General features: G+C 53.8%; 1 protein-coding gene across 2 annotated transcripts in view; it reads right to left on the bottom strand.

The window, feature by feature from the left end:
• Positions 1–15923, bottom strand: part of LOC138658198 (dual specificity testis-specific protein kinase 2-like) — an 86147-nt gene extending 70224 nt beyond the window's left edge. The window contains exons 1-2 of one of the 2 annotated variants that reach the window (XM_069745718.1): positions 15828–15923; positions 9079–9717 (exon numbers count right to left, since the gene is read on the bottom strand). In XM_069745718.1, coding sequence (XP_069601819.1) covers positions 9079–9258 — 180 coding nt within the window. In that variant the 5' untranslated portion in view covers positions 9259–9717; positions 15828–15923. Of the gene's footprint in view, positions 1–9078; positions 9749–15827 lie in introns of both variants that reach the window. The other variant, XM_069745713.1, reaches the window with a different exon arrangement.
• Between the last annotated feature and the right edge of the window lie 8487 nt (positions 15924–24410).

Raw genomic sequence — 24410 nt, 5'->3', positions numbered from 1 at the left:
CTCTAGCAAGCATATCATAGAAGCCCGTTGATCCTTCGCATACTGCAAGCTCGCAGCTCTCCTAGACTTATCCGCCAGGCCTCTCACATTCCAGCTCAATATCTTAAAGCGGTCCCCTATTATGTGACTCATCATCCTTAGTTATGTCAATACTCCCGGTTCTGAGCTGTCTAACTTCCCTCCCCACCCTCACCCCTCCCCCCCCCTCCCCCACACCCCCCAATATTATACATTCTGCCTCTTATCAAGAGTGGGGCACCATCACCCGTTGCAAACACTCTTGCTAAACCTTCTCTTTCCGCCTCCCGCTACCGTTTATAACAGAATTCGGCGCAATTCTTAGAAGAACAGTATAATTAAACCTGTATTATATTACAACTGCAAGAAACTAAATGAACTTTTTAGTACGCTGCACACCCTTCCTCCCTCATATTTCACCGCCGCACCAGCTCTCCCAGTGCGTTCCCTGAGTAATACCCAACTCCACCCTTCAACCTTCACATTTCAATTACCAGTGTACTGTCAGTCAATCTCTTTTTTTCCCCTTTTTGAAAGAATTAAGATACCTCCCGACCAACCCGCCCCACATTTTCAATCTCCTTTCCCTTTAAGTTTTTTAGCGTTAAGATCTATCCACTGGGTAGCGTCCTCCGGCGTCTGGAAAAAGTGAATCTTATCCATCGCTACCACTCTCAGTCGTGCCGGAAACATCATGGAGTATTGCACTCCCAGTTCTCTCAGCCGTCTCTTGATACCCGTGAACATCATCCGTTGTTTCTGGACCAGGGCGGAATAGTCGGGGTAGATAGCGATTCTTTGACCTCCAATTGTCAGATCCGTCATGTCTCTAGCCTTCCTCAGGATAATGTCTCTGTCTCTGTAGTTTAGGATTTTGGCAAGCATGGTACGGGGACTTGCTCCAGGGACAGGTGGTTTCGGTGGGACCCTGTGGGCTCTCTCTACCGCAAATACTTTTGTCAGTGCTGCATCACCAAAAGTCTCAAGGAGCCAGCTTTCAATATACTCCGTGGGATTCCTCCCCTCAGTTTTTTCAGGGACACCCACTATGCGAATGTTATTTCTTCTGGACCTATTCTCCAGATCTTCATTTTTTGCAGCTAGCTCCGATATTGTTTGAGCAAACTTCCTCTCCGCTTTCTGCAGCTGCACTATATGGTCTTCTGCCGTGCTCACTCTTTCCTCCACAGCCCCCACACGTTTGTCAATCTTCTGCAGGGCTGCATTTATCTGGGCTGTATCCCCTTTAACCTCCTGTATCTGCTGGGTCAGGGATTGTTTGCAGGATGATACCAGTGCAAAGACATCTCTAAGAGTGGGCTCTGCTCCTGACTCCTTATCTTCAGGTCCCCCTACTACCACCGCCATGTCCCCATCCCTGCTCCCCTGTTGTACCTCCTGCTCCTCTGCTGGGCTTTCCTCCTCTCCTTCTGTGTCTGTGTCCACTCCGGCGTCCTCCTCTGCTTTTCCTGTGTTCCCTGCGGCTTCCACTCTAGCAAACTGCTGGAGCTTTGCCGCCGCCGACATTCTCTTCTGGCATGCCGCGTTGTCCTTCTCCGCCTTCTCCCTGGCGTCGGCGCCATCTTGGCCGGTCCCTGCCTCGCCGGCTCCGGCGTCTCTTTGTCTCCTCCTGGTCATACTCATTGACCTCGGGGCCGCCGCTATACACCGCCGCACTCCCGGGACTCTCCTGCAGCCGGTAAGCGCTGTGAATCGCCGCTCAGCTGCGGCTTATAAGGATAATATTAACTTTGGCAGCGGGAGCGCTCTGTCACGCGTCCGCTCACATGAACGTTCAGGCCACGCCCCCCGAGAATGAGACAAATATTAATTTTTCCAAAGTCTACTGCTTCATTTTTTCTAATGGCAATTTGCATATACTCCTGAATGTCAGAGTGATCAGCTTAACAGCAATTACTGTACTTGCAAAGTCAATATTTGCCCAGAAAATTAACTTTAACCCCCAAAATACATTTCAACATCATTGCAGTCCTGCCTTAAAAGGAGCAGCTAATATCGTTTTAGTGATTGATCCATTAACACAGGTGTGGGTGTCGGAGGACAGGGCTGGCAATCAATCAGTCATGATTAAGTAAGAATGACATCACTGGACACTTTAAAAGGAGGCTGGTGCTTGGTATCATTGTTTCTCTTCAGTTAACCATGGTTATCTCTAAAGAAACACGTGCAGCCATCATTGCACTGCACAAAAATGGCCTAACAGGGAAGAGTATCGCAGCTACAAAGATTGCACCTCAATCAACAATCTATCGCATCATCAAGAACTTCAAGGAGAGAGCTTCCATTGTTGTCAAAAAGGCTCCAGGGAGCCCAAGAAAGACCAGCAAGCGCCAGGACCGTATCTTCAAACTGTTTCAGCTGCGGGATCGGACTACCAGCAGTGCCGAGCTTGCTCAGGAATGGCAGCAGGCTGGTGTGAGTGCTTCTGCACGCACTGTGAGGCGGAGACTCTTTAAGCAAGGCCTGGTTTCAAGGAGGGCAGCAAAGAAGCCACTTCTCTCCAGAAAAAACATCAGGGACCGACTGATATTCTGCAAAAGGTAAAGGGAGTGGACTGATGAGGACTGGGGCAAAGTCATTTTCTCTGATGAATCCCCTTTTCGATTGTTTGGGACATCTGGAAAACAGCTTATTCGGAGAAGAAGAGGTGAGCGCTACCACCAGTCTTGTCTCATGCCAACTGTAAAGCATCCTGAAACCATTCATGTGTGGGGTTGCTTCTCAGCCAAGGGAATCGGCTCACTCACAGTCTTGCCGAAAAACACAGCCATGAATAAAGAATGGTACCAGAATGTCCTCCAAGAGCAACTTCTCCCAACAGTCCAAGAGCAGTTTGGCGCCCAACAATGCCTTTTCCAGCATGATGGAGCACCTTGCCATAAAGCAAAGGTGATAACTAAATGGCTCATGGAACAAAACATAGAGATTTTGGGTCCATGGCCTGGAAACTCCCTAGATCTTAATCCCATTGAGAACTTGTGGTCAATCATCAAGAGACGGGTGGACAAACAAAAACCAACAAATTCTGGCTAAATGCAAGCATTGATTATGCAAGAATGGACTGCTATCAGTCAGGATTTGGTCCAGAAGTTGATTGAGAGCATGCCAGGGAGAAGGTCTTGAAGAAGAAGGGTCAACACTGCAAATATTGACTTGCTGCATTAACTCATTCTAACTGTCAATATAACCTATTGGTACTCATAATATGACTGCAATTATATTTCTGTATGTGATATAAACATCAGACAAACACTAATAAAAACCAGAGGGCAGCAGATCATGTGAAAATATCATTTTGGTAGATATATAAAATATCAATCAGTAGATTTGGTTTCCAGTACCATCTCTATGCTGACGACACCCAATTATACACTTCTGCTCCCGATATCACACCGACCTTTTTAGAAAACACCAGTGATTGTCTTACCGCTGTCTCTAACATCATGTCCTCCCTCTATCTGAAACTAAACCTGTCAAAAACTGAACTCCTCGTGTTCTCTCCCTCTACTAACCTACCTTTGCCTGACATTGCCATCTCCGTGTGCGGTTCCACCATTACTCCAAAGCAACATGCCCGCTGCCTTGGGGTCATCCTTGATTCTGACCTTTCATTCACCCCCTACATCCGATCACTGGCTCGCTCTTCTTACCTGCATCTCAAAAACATTTCTAGAATTCGCCCTTTTCTTACTTTCGACTCTGCAAAAACTCTGACTGTTTCACTTATTCATTCTCGTCTGGACTATTGTAACTCTCTACTAATCGGTCTCCCTCTTACCAAACTCTCCCCGATCCAATCTGTCCGGAATGCTGCAGCCAGGATCATATTCCTCACCAACCGTTACACCGATGCCTCTACCTTGTGCCAGTCATTACACTGGTTACCCATCCACTCCAGAATCCAGTACAAAACTACTACCCTCATCCACAAAGCACTCCATGGCTCAGCACCACCCTACATCTCCTCCCTGGTATCAGTCTACCACCCTACCCGTGCCCTCCGCTCCGCTAATGACCTCAGGTTAGCATCCTCAATAATCAGAACCTCCCACTCCCGTCTCCAAGACTTTACACGTGCTGCGCCGATTCTTTGGAATGCACTACCTAGGTTAATACGATTAATCCCCAATCCCCACAGTTTTAAGCGTGCCCTAAAAACTCATTTGTTCAGACTGGCCTACCGCCTCAATGCATTAACCTAACGATCCCTGTGTGGCCTATTTATAATAAGAAAAAAAAAAAAAAAAAAGGTTCCTCGCATCATGTTCTCATACACTTTATGCAGTTAATAGCCCTCTGTGTCTGTACTGCTACATACTTAGGCAGGTAACTGGTTCATGCAGCTTTACATGAACACCCGAGCCTTACACTATGGCTGGTCCGAATAACTAAAGCAATTGTTACCATCCACCTCTCGTGTCTCCCCTTTTCCCCATAGTTTGTAAGCTTGCGAGCAGGGCCCTCACTCCTCCTGGTATCTGTTTTGAACTGTATTTCTGTTATGCTGTAATGTCTATTGTCTGTACAAGTCCCCTCTATAATTTGTAAAGCGCTGCGGAATATGTTGGCGCTATATAAATAAAATTATTATTATTATTATTATTATTATTTTGGTGTCATTCTCAAAAATTTTGGCCATGACTGTACACAAGACCCTGCAACCAGGGCTGTGGAGTCTGTAAGCCAAAGCACCGACTCTGACTCCCCAATCTCCCTGACTTCCGACTCCCCAGCACTGCCTCACCACGGAGATCCTCAGATCAGGAACAGAACAGCCATTTATAGGACATTCTTATGAAAACATTTACAGCACATCCTACATTGTACTACTGCACCCAACGTATTATATATGTTAGGAGTCGGAAACGCTCCATTTATACTGACTCCACCAAAATGGACACCGACTCCCGAATCCACAGCCCTGCCTGCAACCTCCTGTTCACAAAGCAAGGAGAGAAATTAACTATTCCCATCTCCAAGATCCTATCCCAATATGTAGTAGGTGTAATAATAATATAAGCAATACCTGTAATTGGAAATGTAGTATAGATTTTTCGGATTCACACTCTTTCCTCATGTGCAGGCATTGCAGGATCTTCGGCATCCATAGTTACGACCACTGATACGGTGACAGATAGCGAGTTGCTAGTGGTCGTAACCATTTATATTCAAGGTCCTGCAATTCCTGCACATGAGGAAAAAGACAGTGAATCAGAAACTAGACGACATTTCTAATTGGAGGCATTTGCTAATATTATTGTTATTAGATCTACTATATATTGGGATAGGATCGGGGAGATGCGAATACCCGTAAGGGAGCCTCTGACTTAACTTCTCAAAAATGTGTTTCAATAACAGAGATGAGATTGGCACTGCCAGTGGGATTCTCTGCTGCTTTACTCAATAAATACAAGCACAACATTAATAATAATCTTTATTTTTATATAGCGCTAACATATTCCGCAGCGCTTTACAGACATTATCATCGCTGTCCCGGATGGGGCTCACAATCTAAATTCCCTGTCAGTATGTCTTTGGAGTGTGGGAGGAAACCGAAGAACCCGGAGAAAACCCACGCAAACACGGAGAGAACATAAAAACTCCTAGCAGATGTTGTCCTTGGTGGGATTTGAACCCAGGACTCCAGCGCTGCAAGGCTGCTGTGCTAACCACTGAGCCACCGTGCTACCCTACATTAGAAAAAACACTGATCGAGAATGGTGGAAACAAATACGGAGCAAGACGTTGCTGACAGAAAAAAACATTGCAAATCCAGACACTTGGAACATCCACAATTCGTGTGGAAAAATGTGCAGCAAGAACTTGAGCAACATGGTGGTGGGAGAAAGAAAAAGGAGGGAGCCGATAGTGGAGGAAGCATGATGGCAGAAGGAACATGAAGTTGGAAGCAGTGAAACGGTTATTAGACTGCATTCCTGCAGAGTCTGGACGTCTTTTAGTTATTAGACACTTTCATCACCATCATACCAAGTGCTCATCTCCATGAACCATCGCCAGCCAATATCACAGATCATCTGCACCTTCATCACCATCATACCAAGTGCTCATCTCCAGGAACCTTCACCAACCAATATCGCAGATCATCTGCACCTTCATCACCATCATACCAAGTGCTCATCTCCAGGAATCTTCGCCAACCAATATTGCAGATCATCTGCACCTTCACCACTGTCATACCAAGTGCTCAGCTCCAGGAACCTTTGACAACCAATATCGCAGATCATCTGCACCTTCATCACTGTCATACCAAGTGCTCAGCTCCAGGAACCTTTGACAATTATCACAGATCATCTGCACCTTCATCACTGTCATACCAAGTGCTCAGCTCCAGGAACCTTTGACAACCAATATTGCAGATCATCTGCACCTTCATCACTGTCATACCAAGTGCTCAGCTCCAGGAACCTTTGACAACCAATATTACAGATCATCTGCACCTTCACCACTGTCATACCAAGTGCTCATCGCCAGGGACATTCGCCAACCAATATCAAAAATTATCTGTACCTTCATCAACGTAATACCAAGTGCTCAACTCCAGGAACATTGATCCCCACCATTCTTTCTTCCTTGAAGTTTTACCCCTATGGTCCCTCGTGGCTTCCGGAGGAACATGTTACTGAGGTCTCAGTGTATTAACTCAGGTTTGGGAGGTTCCAGATTTAAATCTTCGGAGTCTGACATAAGCCCCTTATTACAGCATTATGACGCCCTGAAGTAAGCGTTCAGCATGAATTAACCCAATCATATCCAGAAGAATAGCACTGCACCGCCACTCACGGAAACCTCAGGCTTCATTCACATCACAGACAATAAAATACCTGGAGCCTTGGAAGTGACCCCACACGAGGTCAACCATGCTGGACATGAGTGATTTGATCCAGAGGAATGATACATTACTGCGTCCATATTAGTGTTCTCTCTACGTCCCCCACACCTAAAATACTCCAGTCTGAACTAGGCCTTATATTCTATGTTATGGGCAGAGCACTATTCTAAATTCTGCATTTCTACACATCCAACATGGAGGACGTTGTAGACACATCCTACACTGTGTGTATTACTGGAGTGCTCTCAATGGGGAATGAGGGGATAGGCTGACCTCAAACGGATGAGGGGAAAAAAACAGAGACGGGTGATCCAGCCACAGAGAACACGCCGAAACTGGCCAAGGCGACCTCCATATTTGGAAGGAGGGAATCCTCCACATCGTGTCCACACACACTGGGGGCATCCTCCACATCACGTCCATACACGCCGGAGGCACCCTCAACATCGCATCCAGATGCGCAAGGGGCATCCTCCCCATCGCATCCATGCATGCAGGGGGCGCCCTCCACATTAAGTCCACACACACTGGGGGCATCCTCCCCATCGCATCCATACACGCAGGTGGCGTCCTCCACATCGCATCCATGCATGCAGGGGGCGCCCTCCACATTAAGTCCACACACACTGGGGGAATCCTCCACAGTAAGTCCACACACACTGGAGGCATCCTCCCCATCACATCCATACACGCAGGGGGCGTCCTCCCCATCGCATCCATGCATGCAGGGGGTGCCCTCCACATTAAGTCCACACACACTGGGGGAATCCTCCACAGTAAGTCCACATACACTGGGGGCATCCTCCCCATCGCATCCATACACGCAGGGGGCGTCCTCCCCATCGCATCCATGCATGCAGGGGGCGCCCTCCACATTAAGTCCACACACACTGGGGGAATCCTCCACAGTAAGTCCACATATACTGGGGGCATCCTCCCCATCGCATCCATACACGCAGGTGGCGTCCTCCACATCGCATCCATGCATGCAGGGGGCGCCCTCCACATTAAGTCCACACACACTGGGGGAATCCTCCACATTAAGTCCACACACACTGGGGGAATCCTCCACAGTAAGTCCACACACACTGGGGGAATCCTCCACAGTAAGTCCACACACACTGGGGGAATACTCCCCATTAAGTCCACACACACTGGGGGCATCCTCCCCATTACGTCCACACACACTGGGGGAATCCTCCCCAGTAAGTCCACACACACTGGGGGAATACTCCCCATTAAGTCCACACACACTGGGGGAATACTCCCCATTACGTCCACACACACTGGGGGCATCCTCCCCATCAAGTCCACACACGCAGGGGGCGTCCTCCCCATCGCATCCATGCATGCAGGGGGTGCCCTCCACATTAAGTCCACACACACTGGGGGAATCCTCCACAGTAAGTCCACATACACTGGGGGCATCCTCCCCATCGCATCCATACACGCAGGGGGCGTCCTCCCCATCGCATCCATGCATGCAGGGGGCGCCCTCCACATTAAGTCCACACACACTGGGGGAATCCTCCACAGTAAGTCCACACACACTGGGGGAATCCTCCACAGTAAGTCCACACACACTGGGGGAATCCTCCACAGTAAGTCCACACACACTGGGGGAATACTCCCCATTAAGTCCACACACACTGGGGGCATCCTCCCCATTACGTCCACACACACTGGGGGCATCCTCCCCATCAAGTCCACACACGCAGGGGGCGCCCTCCCCATCGCATCCATACACGCAGGGGGCACCCTCCCCATTACGTCCACACACACTGGGGGCATCCTCCCCATCGCATCCATACACGCAGGGGGCGTCCTCCCCATCGCATCCATGCACACATGGGGCATCCTGCCCATTCAGTCCACACACGCAGGGGGCACCCTCCCCATTACGTCCACACACACTGGGGGCATCCTCCCCATTACGTCCACACACACTGGGGGCATCCTCCCCATCAAGTCCACACACACTGGGGGCGTCCTCCACATCACGTCCATACACGCAGGGGGTGTCCTCCACATCATGTCCACGCACGCAGGGGACGTTCTCCCCATTGCATTCACGCACGCATGTGCAGCTCTGAATGTAACCAGAGTATAAGCCAGTACATGTGCAGCTCTTGATGTGACTGGAGTATATGTCAGAATATATTCAGCTCTGGATGTGACTAGAGTCTTACCTTGAAGACTTCAGAGAAGAATCCAGACCCGATTTTTTCACAGTAGAAGTCATCAATGCGGGCGAGGTTGGAGACAGCGCTGCGTAGGGCCCGGTAGGCGGAGGGGCGCAGACGGCATGAACCCTGACTGCTCAGCATCGCCCCATCTCCATCGCCCTCCACTTCTCCTGCCGATTCCATAGCAAAGGACTGGTCACATGTATCTCGACACCACAGGGGAGGGGCCCCCGACACTCAGCGGGGGCCACAGTCCACACACCAGATACAGCCACTAAATGCAGCGGGGTTATCCCCATGTGCGGCTGGTTATCGACAATCCAAGGTTTACGCTCTTCAATCAACGACAATCCAAGGTGGATATGCCACGTCACTGATAATCCAAGGAGGACACCCTCAGGTTAACGACAATCCAAGGTGGACAACCTCCGGTCAACGACAATCCAAGTTGGACACACCCAGTCAACGACAATCCAAGGTGGACAACTTCCGGTCAACGACAATCCAAGGTGGAAAACCTCCGGTCAACGACAATCCAAAGTGGACAACTTCCGGTCAACGACAATCCAAGGTGGAAAACCTCCGGTCAACGACAATCCAAGGTGGACACCCTCAGGTCAACGACAATCCAAAGTGGACACCCTACGGTCAACGAGAATCCAAGGTGGACACCCTACGGTCAACGACAATCCTAAGTGGACACCCTACTGGAACAGTCACTTAGCCTTTCCTTACTCCTAGAACACCCTCCTGACCAGAGATCGCCCTAATAACACCGTTCTGACAAGAGATCACCCTTATAACACCCTCCTGACCAGAGATCGCCATAATGACACCCACCTGACCAGAGATCGCCCTAATAACACTCTTCTGACCATAGATCGCCCTAATAACACTCTCCTGATCAGAGATTGCCCTAATTACACCGTCCTAACAAGAGATCGCCGTAATATACACCCTCCAGACCAGAGATCACCACCACAATAACACCCTCCTGACCAAAGATCACCACAATAAAACCCTCCTGACCAGAGATCGCCCTAATAACACCCTCCGGACACCCTAACACCTTCCTAAACAAACATAACCCCAATAACACCCTCCTGACAAGAGATCGCCCTAATAACACCCGCCGGACACCCTAACACCTTCCTAAACAAACATCACCCCAATAACACCCTCCTGACAAGAGATCGCCCTAATACTACTCTACAGACCAGAGATCACCCTAATAACACCCTACTGACTAAAGATCGCCGTAATAACACCCTCCTGACCACAGATCACCCTAATAACACCCTCCTGACCACAGAACACCCTAATCACACCCTCCTAACCAGAGATCACAACCACAATAACACCCTCCTGACCAGAGATCGCCCTAATAACACCCTCCTGACCACAGATCACCCTAATAACATGCTCCTGACCAGAGATCGCCCTAATAACACCCTCCTTACCACAGATCGCCCTAATAACACCCTCCTGACCACAGATCGCCCTAAAAACACCCTCCTGATCAGAGATCGCCCTAATATCACCCTCCTGACCACAGATCGCCCTAATATCACCCTCCTGACCACAGATCGCCCTAATAACACCCTCCTGACCACAGATCGCCCTAATAACACCCTCCTGACCACAGATCACCCTAATAACACGCTCCTGACCAGAGATTGCCCTAATAACACCCTCCTTACCACAGATCGCCCTAATAACACCCTCCTGACCAGAGATCGCCCTAATAACACCCTCCTGATCAGAGATCGCCCTAATATCTCCCTCCTGACCACAGATCGCCCTAATATCACCCTACTGACCACAGATCGCCCTAATATCAACCTCCTGACCACAGATCGCCCTAATATCACCCTCCTGACCACAGATCGCCCTAATATCACCCTCCTGACCACAGATCGCCCTAATATCACCCTCCTGACCACAGATCGCCCAAATAACACCCTCCTGACTACATATCGCCCTAATAACACCCTCCTGAAAAGAGATCGCCCTAATAACACCCTCCTGACCAGAGAACGCTCTAATAACACCCTCCTGACCAGAGATCGCCCTAATATCACCCTACTGACCAGAGAACGCTCTAATAACACCCTCCTGACCAGAGATCACCCTAATATCACCCTCCTGACCACAGATCGCCCTAATAACACCCTCCTGACCAGAGATCGCCCTAATATCACCCTCCTGACCAGACAACGCTCTAATATCACCCTCCTGACCACAGATCGCCCTAATAACACCCTCCTGACCAGATCGCCCTAATAACACCCTCCTGACCACAGATCGCCCTAATAACACCCTCCTGACCAAAGATCACCCTAATATCACCCTCCTGACCACAGATCGCCCTAATAACACCCTCCTGACCACAGATCGTCCTAATAACACCCTCCTGACCACAGATCGCCCTAATAACACCCTCCTGACCAGAGATCGCCCTAATAACACCCTCCTGACCAGAGAACGCTCTAACACCACCCTCCTGACCACAGATCGCCCTAATATCACACTCCTAACCACAGATCGCCCTAATAACACCCTCCTGACTACACATCGCCCTAATAACACCCTCCTGAAAAGAGATCGCCCTAATAACACCCTTCTGACCAGAGATCGCCCTAATATCACCCTCCTGACCACAGATCGCCCTAATAACACCCTCCTGACCACAGATCGCCCTAATAACACCCTCCTGACCAGAGATCGCCCTAATATCACCCTCCTGACCACAGATCGCCCTAATAACACCCTCCTGACCACAGATCGCCCTAATAACACCCTCCTGACCAGAGATCGCCCTAATATCACCCTCCTGACCACAGATCGCCCTAATAACACCCTCCTGACCACAGATCGCCCTAATAACACCCTCCTGACCACAGATCGCCCTAATATCACCCTCCTGACCACAGATCGCCCTAATAACACCCTCCTAACCACAGATCGCCCTAATAACACCCTCCTGACCAGAGATCGCCCTAATAACACCCTCCTGACCACAGATCGCCCTAATATCACCCTCCTGACCACAGATCACCCTAATAACACCCTCCTGACCACAGATCGCCCTAATAACACCCTCCTGACCACAGATCGCCCTAATAACACCCTCCTGACCACAGATCGCCCTAATAACACCCTCCTGACTACACATCGCCCTAATAACACCCTCCTGAAAAGAGATCGCCCTAATAACACCCTACTGACCACAGATCGCCCTAATATCACCCTCCTGACCAGAGATCGCCCTAATATCACCCTACTGACCAGAGAACGCTCTAATAACACCCTCCTGACCAGAGATCGCCCTAATATCACCCTCCTGACCACAGATCGCCCTAATAACACCCTCCTGACCAGAGATCGCCCTAATATCACCCTTCTGACCAGAGATCGCCCTAATATCACCCTCCTGACCACAGATCGCCCTAATAACACCCTCCTGACCACAGATCGCCCTAATAACACCCTCCTGACCAGAGATCGCCCTAATATCACCCTCCTGACCACAGATCGCCCTAATAACACCCTCCTGACCACAGATCGCCCTAATAACACCCTCCTGACCAGAGATCGCCCTAATAACACCCTCCTGACCACAGATCGCCCTAATATCACCCTCCTGACCACAGATCGCCCTAATAACACCCTCCTAACCACAGATCGCCCTAATAACACCCTCCTGACCAGAGATCGCCCTAATAACACCCTCCTGACCACAGATCGCCCTAATATCACCCTCCTGACCACAGATCACCCTAATAACACCCTCCTGACCACAGATCGCCCTAATAACACCCTCCTGACCACAGATCGCCCTAATAACACCCTCCTGACCACAGATCGCCCTAATAACACCCTCCTGACCACAGATCGCCCTAATAACACCCTCCTGACCAGAGATCGCCCTAATATCACCCTCCTGACCACAGATCGCCCTAATAACACCCTCCTGACCACAGATCGCCCTAATAACACCCTCCTGACCAGAGATCGCCCTAATAACACCCTCCTGACCACAGATCGCCCTAATATCACCCTCCTGACCACAGATCGCCCTAATAACACCCTCCTGACCAGAGATCGCCCTAATATCACCCTCCTGACCACAGATCGCCCTAATAACACCCTCCTGACCACAGATCACCCTAATAACACCCTCCTGACCACAGATCGCCCTAATAACACCCTCCTGACCACAGATCGCCCTAATAACACCCTCCTGACCACAGATCGCCCTAATAACACCCTCCTGACCACAGATCGCCCTAATAACACCCTCCTGACCAGAGATCGCCCTAATATCACCCTCCTGACCACAGATCGCCCTAATAACACCCTCCTGACCACAGATCGCCCTAATAACACCCTCCTGACCAGAGATCGCCCTAATAACACCCTCCTGACCACAGATCGCCCTAATATCACCCTCCTGACCACAGATCGCCCTAATAACACCCTCCTGACCACAGATCGCCCTAATAACACCCTCCTGACCAGAGATCGCCCTAATATCACCCTCCTGACCACAGATCGCCCTAATAACACCCTCCTGACCACAGATCGCCCTAATAACACCCTCCTGACCAGAGATCGCCCTAATAACACCCTCCTGACCACAGATCGCCCTAATATCACCCTCCTGACCAGAGATCGCCCTAATAACACCCTCCTGACCACAGATCGCCCTAATAACACCCTCCTAACCACAGATCGCCCTAATAACACCCTCCTGACCAGAGATCGCCCTAATAACACCCTCCTGACCACAGATCGCCCTAATATCACCCTCCTGACCAGAGATCGCCCTAATAACACCCTCCTGACCACAGATCGCCCTAATAACACCCTCCTGACCACAGATCGCCCTAATAACACCCTCCTGACCAGAGATCGCCCTAATATCACCCTCCTGACCACAGATCGCCCTAATAACACCCTCCTGACCACAGATCGCCCTAATATCACACTCCTAACCACAGATCGCCCTAATAACACCCTCCTGGCCACAGATCGCCCTAATAACACCCTCCTGACCACAGATCGCCCTAATAACACCCTCCTGACCACAGATCGCCCTAATAACACCCTCCTGACCACAGATCGCCCTAATATCACACTCCTAACCACAGATCGCCCTAATAACACCCTCCTGACCACAGATCGCCCTAATAACACCCTCCTGACCACAGATCGCCCTAATATCACACTCCTAACCACAGATCGCCCTAATAACACACTCCTAACCACAGATCGCCCTAATAACACCCTCCTGACTACACATCGCCCTAATAACACCCTCCTGAAAAGAGATCGCCCTAATAACACCCTTCTGACCAGAGATCGCCCTAATATCACCCTCCTGACCACAGATCGCCCTAATAACACCCTCCTGACCACAGATCGCCCTAATAACACCCTCCTGACCAGAGATCGCCCTAATATCACCCTCCTGACCACAGATCGCCCTAATAACACCCTCCTGACCACAGATCGCCCTAATAACACCCTCCTGACCAGAGATCGCCCTAATAACACCCTCCTGACCACAGATCGCCCTAATATCACCCTCCTGACCACAGATCGCCCTAATAACACCCTCCTGACCAGAGATCGCCCTAATAACACCCTCCTGACCACAGATCGCCCTAATATCACCCTCCTGACCAGAGATCGCCCTAATAACACCCTCCTGACCACAGATCGCCCTAATAACACCCTCCTGACCACAGATCGCCCTAATAACACCCTCCTGACCAGAGATCGCCCTAATAACACCCTCCTGACCACAGATCGCCCTAATATCACCCTCCTGACCACAGATCGCCCTAATATCACCCTCCTGACCACAGATCGCCCTAATATCACCCTCCTGACCACAGATCGCCCTAATAACACCCTCCTGACCACAGATCGCCCTAATAACACCCTCCTAACCACAGATCGCCCTAATAATACCCTCCTGACCAGAGATCGCCCTAATAACACCCTCCTGACCACAGATCGCCCTAATAACACCCTCCTGACCAGAGATCGCCCTAATAACACCCTCCTGACCAGAGATCACTCTAATAACACCCTCGTGACCACAGATCGCCCTAATATCACCCTCCTGACCACAGATCACCCTAATAACACCCTCCTGACCAGAGATCGCCCTAATAACACCCTACTGACCACAGATCGCCCTAATAACACCCTCCTGACCAGAGATCACCCTAATATCACCCTCCTGACTACACATCGCCCTAATAACACCCTCCTGACCACAGATCGCCCTAATAACACCCTCCTGACTACACATCGCCCTAATAACACCCTCCTGACCACAGATCACCCTAATATCACCCTCCTGACCAGAGATCGCCCTAATAACACCCTCCTGACCACAGATCGCCCTAATAACACCCTCCTGACCACAGATCACCCTAATAACACCCTCCTGACTACACATCGCCCTAATAACACCCTCGTGACCACAGATCGCCCTAATATCACCCTCCTGACCAGAGATCGCCCTAATAACACCCTCCTGACCAGAGATCGCCCTAATAACACCCTCCTGACCACAGATCACCCTAATAACACCCTCCTGACCAGAGATCACCCTAATAACACCCTCCTGACCAGAGATCACCCTAATAACACCCTCCTGTCACCCTAACACCTTCCTAACTACACATCACCCCAATAACCCCAGACATCACCCGCCGTCTCCCGGTCTCCCTCACCCCGGCTCCTGTGGATGGCTCCGGTGACCGTTCCCTTCCTCCGCCGTCCTCGTTCCTCTGCACAGACACCGCTCCAGGCCGCCGGACACTGAGCAGTGACAGCGGGGGCGGAGCTCAGAGAAGAGACTGAAGGGGCGGGGAGAGAAGGAAACCACGCCCATCTCACACCGGAAGAAGAGAAGTTACAGAGGTCATGTGATCGGTTACCAGGGAGACAGAATCCGAGACAGGAGAGAGGAGGAGATACCGGGGACAGAGAGTCTGACAGGAGAGAGGAGGAGATACCGGGGACAGAGAGTCTGACAGGAGAGAGGGGGAGATACCGGGGACAGAGGGTCTGACAGGAGAAAGGAGGAGATACCGGGGACAGAGGGTCTGACAGGAGAGAGAGGGGGAGATACCGGGGACAGAGGGTCTGACAGGAGAGAGGAGGAGATACCGGGGACAGAGGGTCTGACAGGAGAGAGGAGGAGATACCGGGGACAGAGGGTCTGACAGGAGAGAGGAGGAGATACCGGGGACAGAGGGTCTGACAGGAGAGAGGAGGAGATACCGGGGACAGAGGGTCTGACAGGAGAGAGGAGGAGATACCGGGGACAGAGGGTCTGACAGGAGAGAGGAGGAGATACCGGGGACAGAGAGTCTGACAGGAGAGAGGAGGAGATACCGGGGACAGAGGGTCTGACGGGAGAGAGGAGGAGATACCGGGGACAGAGGGTCTGACAGGAGAGAGGAGGAGATACCGGGGACAGAGGGACTGACAGGAGAGAGGAGGAGATACCGGGGACAGAGGGTCTGACAGGAGAGAGGAGGAGATACCGGGGACAGAGGGTCTGACAGGAGAGAGGAGGAGATACCGGGGACAGAGGGACTGACAGGAGAGAGGAGGAGATACCGGGGACAGAGGGTCTGACAGGAGAGAGGAGGAGATACCGGGGACAGAGGGTCTGACAGGAGAGAGGAGGAGATACCGGGGACAGAGGGTCTGACAGGAGAGAGGGGAGATACCGGGGACAGAGGGTCTGACAGGAGAGAGGAGGAGATACCGGGGACAGAGGGACTGACAGGAGAGAGGAGGAGATACCGGGGACAGAGGGTCTGACAGGAGAGAGGAGGAGATACCGGGGACAGAGGGTCTGACAGGAGAGAGGGGAGATACCGGGGACAGAGGATCTGACAGGAGAGAGGAGGAGATACCGGGGACAGAGGGTCTGACAGGAGAGAGGGGGAGATACCGGGGACAGAGGGTCTGACAGGAGAGAGGAGGAGATACCGGGGACAGAGGGTCTGACAGGAGAGAGGAGGAGATACCGGGGACAGAGGGTCTGACAGGAGAGAGGAGGAGATACCGGGGACAGAGGGTCTGACAGGAGAGAGGAGATACCGGGGACAGAGGGTCTGACAGGAGAGAGGAGGAGATACCGGGGACAGAGGGTCTGACAGGAGAGAGGGGGAGATACCGGGGACAGAGGGTCTGACAGGAGAGAGGAGGAGATACCGGGGACAGGGGGTCTGACAGGAGAGAGGAGGAGATACCGGGGACAGGGGGTCTGACAGGAGAGAGGAGGAGATACCGGGGACAGAGGGTCTGACAGGAGAGATACCGGGGACAGAGGGTCTGACAGGAGAGAGGAGAGATACCGGGGACAGAGGGTCTGACAGGAGAGAGGAGGAGATACCGGGGACAGAGGGTCTGACAGGAGAGAGGGGGAGATACCGGGGACAGAAGGTCTGACAGGAGAGAGGAGGAGATACCGGGGACAGAGGGTCTGACAGGAGAGAGGAGAGATACCGGGGACAGAGGGTCTGACAGGAGAGAGGAGGAGATACCGGGGACAGAGGGTCTGACAGGAGAGAGGAGGAGATACCGGGGACAGAGGGTCTGACAGGAGAGAGGAGGAGATACCGGGGACAGAGGGTCTGACAGGAGAGAGGAGGAGATACCGGGGACAGAGGATCTGACAGGAGAGAAGAGGAGATACCGGAGACAGAGGGTCTGACAGGAGAGAGGAGGAGATACCGGGGACAGGGTCTGACAGGAGAGAGGGGGAGATACCGGGGACAGAGGGTCTGACAGGAGAAAGGGGGAGATACCGGGGACAGAGAGTCTGACAGGAGAGAGGAGGAGATACCGGGGACAGAGGGTCTGACAGGAGAGAGGAGGAGATACCGGGGACAGAGGGTCTGACAGGAGAGAGGGGGAGATACCGGGGACAGAGGGTCTGACAGGAGAGAGGAGGAGATACCGGGGACAGAGGGTCTGACAGGAGAGAGGAGGAGATACCGGGGACAGAGGGTCTGACAGGAGAGAGGAGGAGATACCGGGGACAGAGGGTCTGACAGGAGAAAGGGGGAGATACCGGGGACAGAGAGTCTGACAGGAGAGAGGAGGAGATACCGGGGACAGAGGGTCTGACAGGAGAGAGGAGGAGATACTGGGGACAGAGGGTCTGACAGGATAGAGGGGAGATACCGGGGACAGAGGGTCTGACAGGAGAGAGGGGAGATACCGGGGACAGAGGGTCTGACAGGAGAGAGGGGAGATACCGGGGACAGAGGGTCTGACAGGAGAAAGGGGGAGATACCGGGGACAGAGGGTCTGACAGGAGAGAGGAGGAGATACCGGGGACAGAGGGTCTGACAGGAGAGAGGGGGAGATACCGGGGACAGAGGGTCTGACAGGAGAGAGGAGGAGATACCGGGGACAGAGGGTCTGACAGGAGAGAGGAGGAGATACCGGGGACAGAGAGTCTGACAGGAGAGAGGAGGAGATACTGGGGACAGAGGGTCTGACAGGATAGAGGGGAGATACCGGGGACAGAGGGTCTGACAGGAGAGAGGGGGGGAGATACCGGGGACAGAGGGTCTGACAGGAGAGAGGAGGAGATACCGGGGACAGAGGGTCTGACAGGATAGAGGGGAGATACCGGGGACAGAGGGTCTGACAGGAGAGAGGGGGAGATACCGGGGACAGGGGGTCTGACAGGAGAGAGGGGGGGAGATACCGGGGACAGAGAGTCTGACAGGAGAGAGGAGGAGATACCGGGGACAGAGGGTCTGACAGGAGAGAGGAGGAGATACTGGGGACAGAGGGTCTGACAGGATAGAGGGGAGATACCGGGGACAGAGGCTCTGACAGGAGAGAGGGGGGGAGATACCGGGGACAGAGAGTCTGACAGGAGAGAGGAGGAGATACCGGGGACAGAGGGTCTGACAGGAGAGAGGAGGAGATACCGGGGACAGGGGGTCTGACAGGAGAGAGAGGGGGAGATACCGGGGACAGAGGGTCTGACAGGAGAGAGGGGAGATACCGGGGACAGAGGGTCTGACAGGAGAGAGGAGGAGATACCGGGGACAGAGGGTCTGACAGGAGAGAGAAGGAGATACCGGGGACAGAGGGTCTGACAGGAGAGAGAGGGGGAGATACCGGGGACAGAGGGTCTGACAGGAGAGAGGGGAGATACCGGGGACAGAGGGTCTGACAGGAGAGAGGAGGAGATACCGGGGACAGAGGGTCTGACAGGAGAGAGGAGGAGATACCGGGGACAGAGGGTCTGACAGGAGAGAGGGGAGATACCGGGGACAGAGGGTCTGACAGGAGAGAGGAGGAGATACCGGGGACAGAGAGTCTGACAGGAGAGAGGGGGGGAGATACCGGGGACAGAGAGTCTGACAGGAGAGATACCGGGGACAGAGGGTCTGACAGGAGAGAGGAGGAGATACCGGGGACAGAGGGTCTGACAGGAGAGATACCGGGGACAGAGAGTCTGACAGGAGAGAGGGGGGGAGATACCGGGGACAGAGAGTCTGACAGGAGAGATACCGGGGACAGAGGGTCTGACAGGAGAGAGGAGGAGATACCGGGGACAGAGGGTCTGACAGGAGGGACAGAGGGTCTGACAGGAGAGAGGAGGAGATACCGGGGACAGAGGGTCTGACAGGAGAGAGGAGGAGATACCGGGGACAGAGGGTCTGACAGGAGAGAGGAGGAGATACCGGGGACAGAGGGTCTGACAGGAGAGAGGAGGAGATACCGGGGACAGAGGGTCTGACAGGAGAGAGGAGGAGATACCGGGGACAGAGGGTCTGACAGGAGAGAGGAGGAGATACCGGGGACAGAGGGTCTGACAGGAGAGAGGAGGAGATACCGGGGACAGAGGGTCTGACAGAGAGGAGATACCGGGGACAGAGGGTCTGACAGGAGAGAGGAGGAGATACCGGGGACAGAGGGTCTGACAGGAGAGAGGAGGAGATACCGGGGACAGAGGGTCTGACAGGAGAGAGGAGGAGATACCGGGGACAGAGGGTCTGACAGGAGAGAGGGGGAGATACCGGGGACAGAGGGTCTGACAGGAGAGAGGAGGAGATACCGGGGACAGAGGGTCTGACAGGAGAGAGGGGGAGATACCGGGGACAGAGGGTCTGACAGGAGAGAGGAGGAGATACCGGGGACAGAGGGTCTGACAGGAGAGAGGAGGAGATACCGGGGACAGAGGGTCTGACAGGAGAGAGGAGGAGATACCGGGGACAGAGGGTCTGACAGGAGAGAGGAGGAGATACCGGGGACAGAGGATCTGACAGGAGAGAAGAGGAGATACCGGAGACAGAGGGTCTGACAGGAGAGAGGAGGAGATACCGGGGACAGAGGGTCTGACAGGAGAGAGGAGGAGATACCGGGGACAGAGGGTCTGACAGGAGAGAGGGGGAGATACCGGGGACAGAGGGTCTGACAGGAGAGAGGAGGAGATACCGGGGACAGAGGGTCTGACAGGAGAGAGGAGGAGATACCGGGGACAGAGGGTCTGACAGGAGAGAGGGGAGATACCGGGGACAGAGGGTCTGACAGGAGAGAGGAGATACCGGGGACAGAGGGTCTGACAGGAGAGAGGGGAGATACCGGGGACAGAGGGTCTGACAGGAGAGAGGAGGAGATACCGGGGACAGAGGGTCTGACAGGAGAGAGGAGGAGATACCGGGGACAGAGGGTCTGACAGGAGAGAGGAGGAGATACCGGGGACAGAGGGTCTGACAGGAGAGAGGAGGAGATACCGGGGACAGAGGGTCTGACAGGAGAGAGGGGAGATACCGGGGACAGAGGGTCTGACAGGAGAGAGGGGGAGATACCGGGGACAGAGGGTCTGACAGGAGAGAGGGGGAGATACCGGGGACAGAGGGTCTGACAGGAGAGAGGAGGAGATACCGGGGACAGAGGGTCTGACAGGAGAGAGGGGAGATACCGGGGACAGAGGGTCTGACAGGAGAGAGGGGAGATACCGGGGACAGAGGGTCTGACAGGAGAGAGGAGGAGATACCGGGGACAGAGAGTCTGACAGGAGAGAGGAGGAGATACCGGGGACAGAGGGTCTGACAGGAGAGAGGGGAGATACCGGGGACAGAGGGTCTGACAGGAGAGAGGGGGGGAGATACCGGGGACAGAGGGTCTGACAGGAGAGAGGAGGAGATACCGGGGACAGAGGGTCTGACAGGATAGAGGGGAGATACCGGGGACAGAGGGTCTGACAGGAGAGAGGGGGAGATACCGGGGACAGGGGGTCTGACAGGAGAGAGGGGGGGAGATACCGGGGACAGAGAGTCTGACAGGAGAGAGGAGGAGATACCGGGGACAGAGGGTCTGACAGGAGAGAGGAGGAGATACTGGGGACAGAGGGTCTGACAGGATAGAGGGGAGATACCGGGGACAGAGGCTCTGACAGGAGAGAGGGGGGGAGATACCGGGGACAGAGAGTCTGACAGGAGAGAGGAGGAGATACCGGGGACAGAGGGTCTGACAGGAGAGAGGAGGAGATACCGGGGACAGGGGGTCTGACAGGAGAGAGAGGGGGAGATACCGGGGACAGAGGGTCTGACAGGAGAGAGGGGAGATACCGGGGACAGAGGGTCTGACAGGAGAGAGGAGGAGATACCGGGGACAGAGGGTCTGACAGGAGAGAGAAGGAGATACCGGGGACAGAGGGTCTGACAGGAGAGAGAGGGGGAGATACCGGGGACAGAGGGTCTGACAGGAGAGAGGGGAGATACCGGGGACAGAGGGTCTGACAGGAGAGAGGAGGAGATACCGGGGACAGAGGGTCTGACAGGAGAGAGGAGGAGATACCGGGGACAGAGGGTCTGACAGGAGAGAGGGGAGATACCGGGGACAGAGGGTCTGACAGGAGAGAGGAGGAGATACCGGGGACAGAGAGTCTGACAGGAGAGAGGGGGGGAGATACCGGGGACAGAGAGTCTGACAGGAGAGATACCGGGGACAGAGGGTCTGACAGGAGAGAGGAGGAGATACCGGGGACAGAGGGTCTGACAGGAGAGATACCGGGGACAGAGAGTCTGACAGGAGAGAGGGGGGGAGATACCGGGGACAGAGAGTCTGACAGGAGAGATACCGGGGACAGAGGGTCTGACAGGAGAGAGGAGGAGATACCGGGGACAGAGGGTCTGACAGGAGAGAGGAGGAGATACCGGAGACAGAGGGTCTGACAGGAGAGAGAAGGAGATACCGGGGACAGAGGGTCTGACAGGAGAGAGGAGGAGATACCGGAGACAGAGGGTCTGACAGGAGAGAGGAGGAGATACCGGGGACAGAGGGTCTGACAGGAGAGAGGAGGAGATACCGGGGACAGAGGGTCTGACAGGAGAGAGGGGGATATACCGGGTCAGAGGGTCTGACAGGAGAGAGGAGGAGATACCGGGGACAGAGGGTTTCACAGGAGAGACACCGGGGACAGAGGGTCTGACAGGAGAGAGGGGAGATACCGGGGACAGAGGGTCTGACAGGAGAGAGGAGGAGATACCGGGGACAGAGGGTCTGACAGGAGAGAGGGGAGATACCGGGGACAGAGGGTCTGACAGGAGAGATACCGGGGACAGAGGGTCTGACAGGAGAGAGGAGGAGATACCGGGGACAGAGGGTCTGACAGGAGAGAGGAGGAGATACCGGGGACAGAGGGTCTGACAGGAGAGAGGAGGAGATACCGGGGACAGAGGGTCTGACAGGAGAGGAGGAGATACCGGGGACAGAGGGTCTGACAGGAGAGAGGGGGAGATACCGGGGACAGAGGGTCTGACAGGAGAGAGGAGGAGATACCGGGGACAGAGGGTCTGACAGGAGAGAGGAGGAGATACCGGGGACAGAGGGTCTGACAGGAGAGAGGAGGAGATACCGGGGACAGAGAGTCTGACAGGAGAGAGGAGGAGATACCGGGGACAGAGGGTCTGACAGGAGAGAGGGGGAGATACCGGGGACAGAGGGTCTGACAGGAGAGAGGGGGAGATACCGGGGACAGAGGGTCTGACAGGAGAGAGGAGGAGATACCGGGGACAGAGGGTCTGACAGGAGAGAGGGGAGATACCGGGGACAGAGGGTCTGACAGGAGAGATACCGGGGACAGAGGGTCTGACAGGAGAGAGGGGGAGATACCGGGGACAGAGGGTCTGACAGGAGAGAGGAGGAGATACCGGGGACAGAGGGTCTGACAGGAGAGAGGAGGAGATACCGGGGACAGAGGGTCTGACAGGAGAGAGGAGGAGATACCGGGGACAGAGAGTCTGACAGGAGAGAGGAGGAGATACCGGGGACAGAGGGTCTGACAGGAGAGAGGGGGAGATACCGGGGACAGAGGGTCTGACAGGAGAGAGGGGGAGATACCGGGGACAGAGGGTCTGACAGGAGAGAGGAGGAGATACCGGGGACAGAGGGTCTGACAGGAGAGAGGGGGAGATACCGGGGACAGAGGGTCTGACAGGAGAGAGGAGGAGATACCGGGGACAGAGGGTCTGACAGGAGAGATACCGGGGACAGAGGGTCTGACAGGAGAGATACCGGGGACAGAGGGTCTGACAGGAGAGAGGAGAGATACCGGGGACAGAGGGTCTGACAGGAGAGAGGAGAGATACCGGGGACAGAGGGTCTGACAGGAGAGAGGGAAGATACCGGGGACAGAGGGTCTGACAGGAGAGAGGGGGAGATACCTGGGACAGAGGGTCTGACAGGAGAGAGGGGAGATACCGGGGACAGAGGGTCTGACAGGAGAGAGGAGGAGATACCGGGGACAGACGGTCTGACAGGAGAGAGGGGGAGATACCGGGGACAGAGGGTCTGACAGGAGAGAGGGGAGATACCGGGGACAGAGGGTCTGACAGGAGAGAGGGAAGATACCGGGGACAGAGGGTCTGACAGGAGAGAGGAGGAAATACCGGGGACAGAGGGTCTGACAGGAGAGAGGGGGAGATACCGGGGACAGAGGGTCTGACAGGAGAGAGAGGAGATACCGGGGACAGAGGGTCTGACAGGAGAGAGGAGGAGATACCGGGGACAGAGGGTCTGACAGGAGAGAGGAGGAAATACCGGGGACAGAGGGTCTGACAGGAGAGAGGGGAGATACCGGGGACAGAGGGTCTGACAGGAGAGAGGAGGAGATACCGGGGACAGAGGGTCTGACAGGAGAGAGGGGGAGATACCGGGGACAGAGGGTCTGACAGGAGAGAGGGGGAGATACCGGGGACAGAGGGTCTGACAGGAGAGAGGGGAGATACCGGGGACAGAGGGTCTGACAGGAGAGAGCAGGAGAT

The sequence above is a fragment of the Ranitomeya imitator genome, chromosome 1, assembly GCF_032444005.1.
Source record: "Ranitomeya imitator isolate aRanImi1 chromosome 1, aRanImi1.pri, whole genome shotgun sequence".
Classification (NCBI taxonomy): Eukaryota; Metazoa; Chordata; class Amphibia; order Anura; family Dendrobatidae; genus Ranitomeya; species Ranitomeya imitator.
Note: the sequence above shows the minus strand (reverse complement) of the source record. Positions and strands in the feature narration are given on the sequence as shown.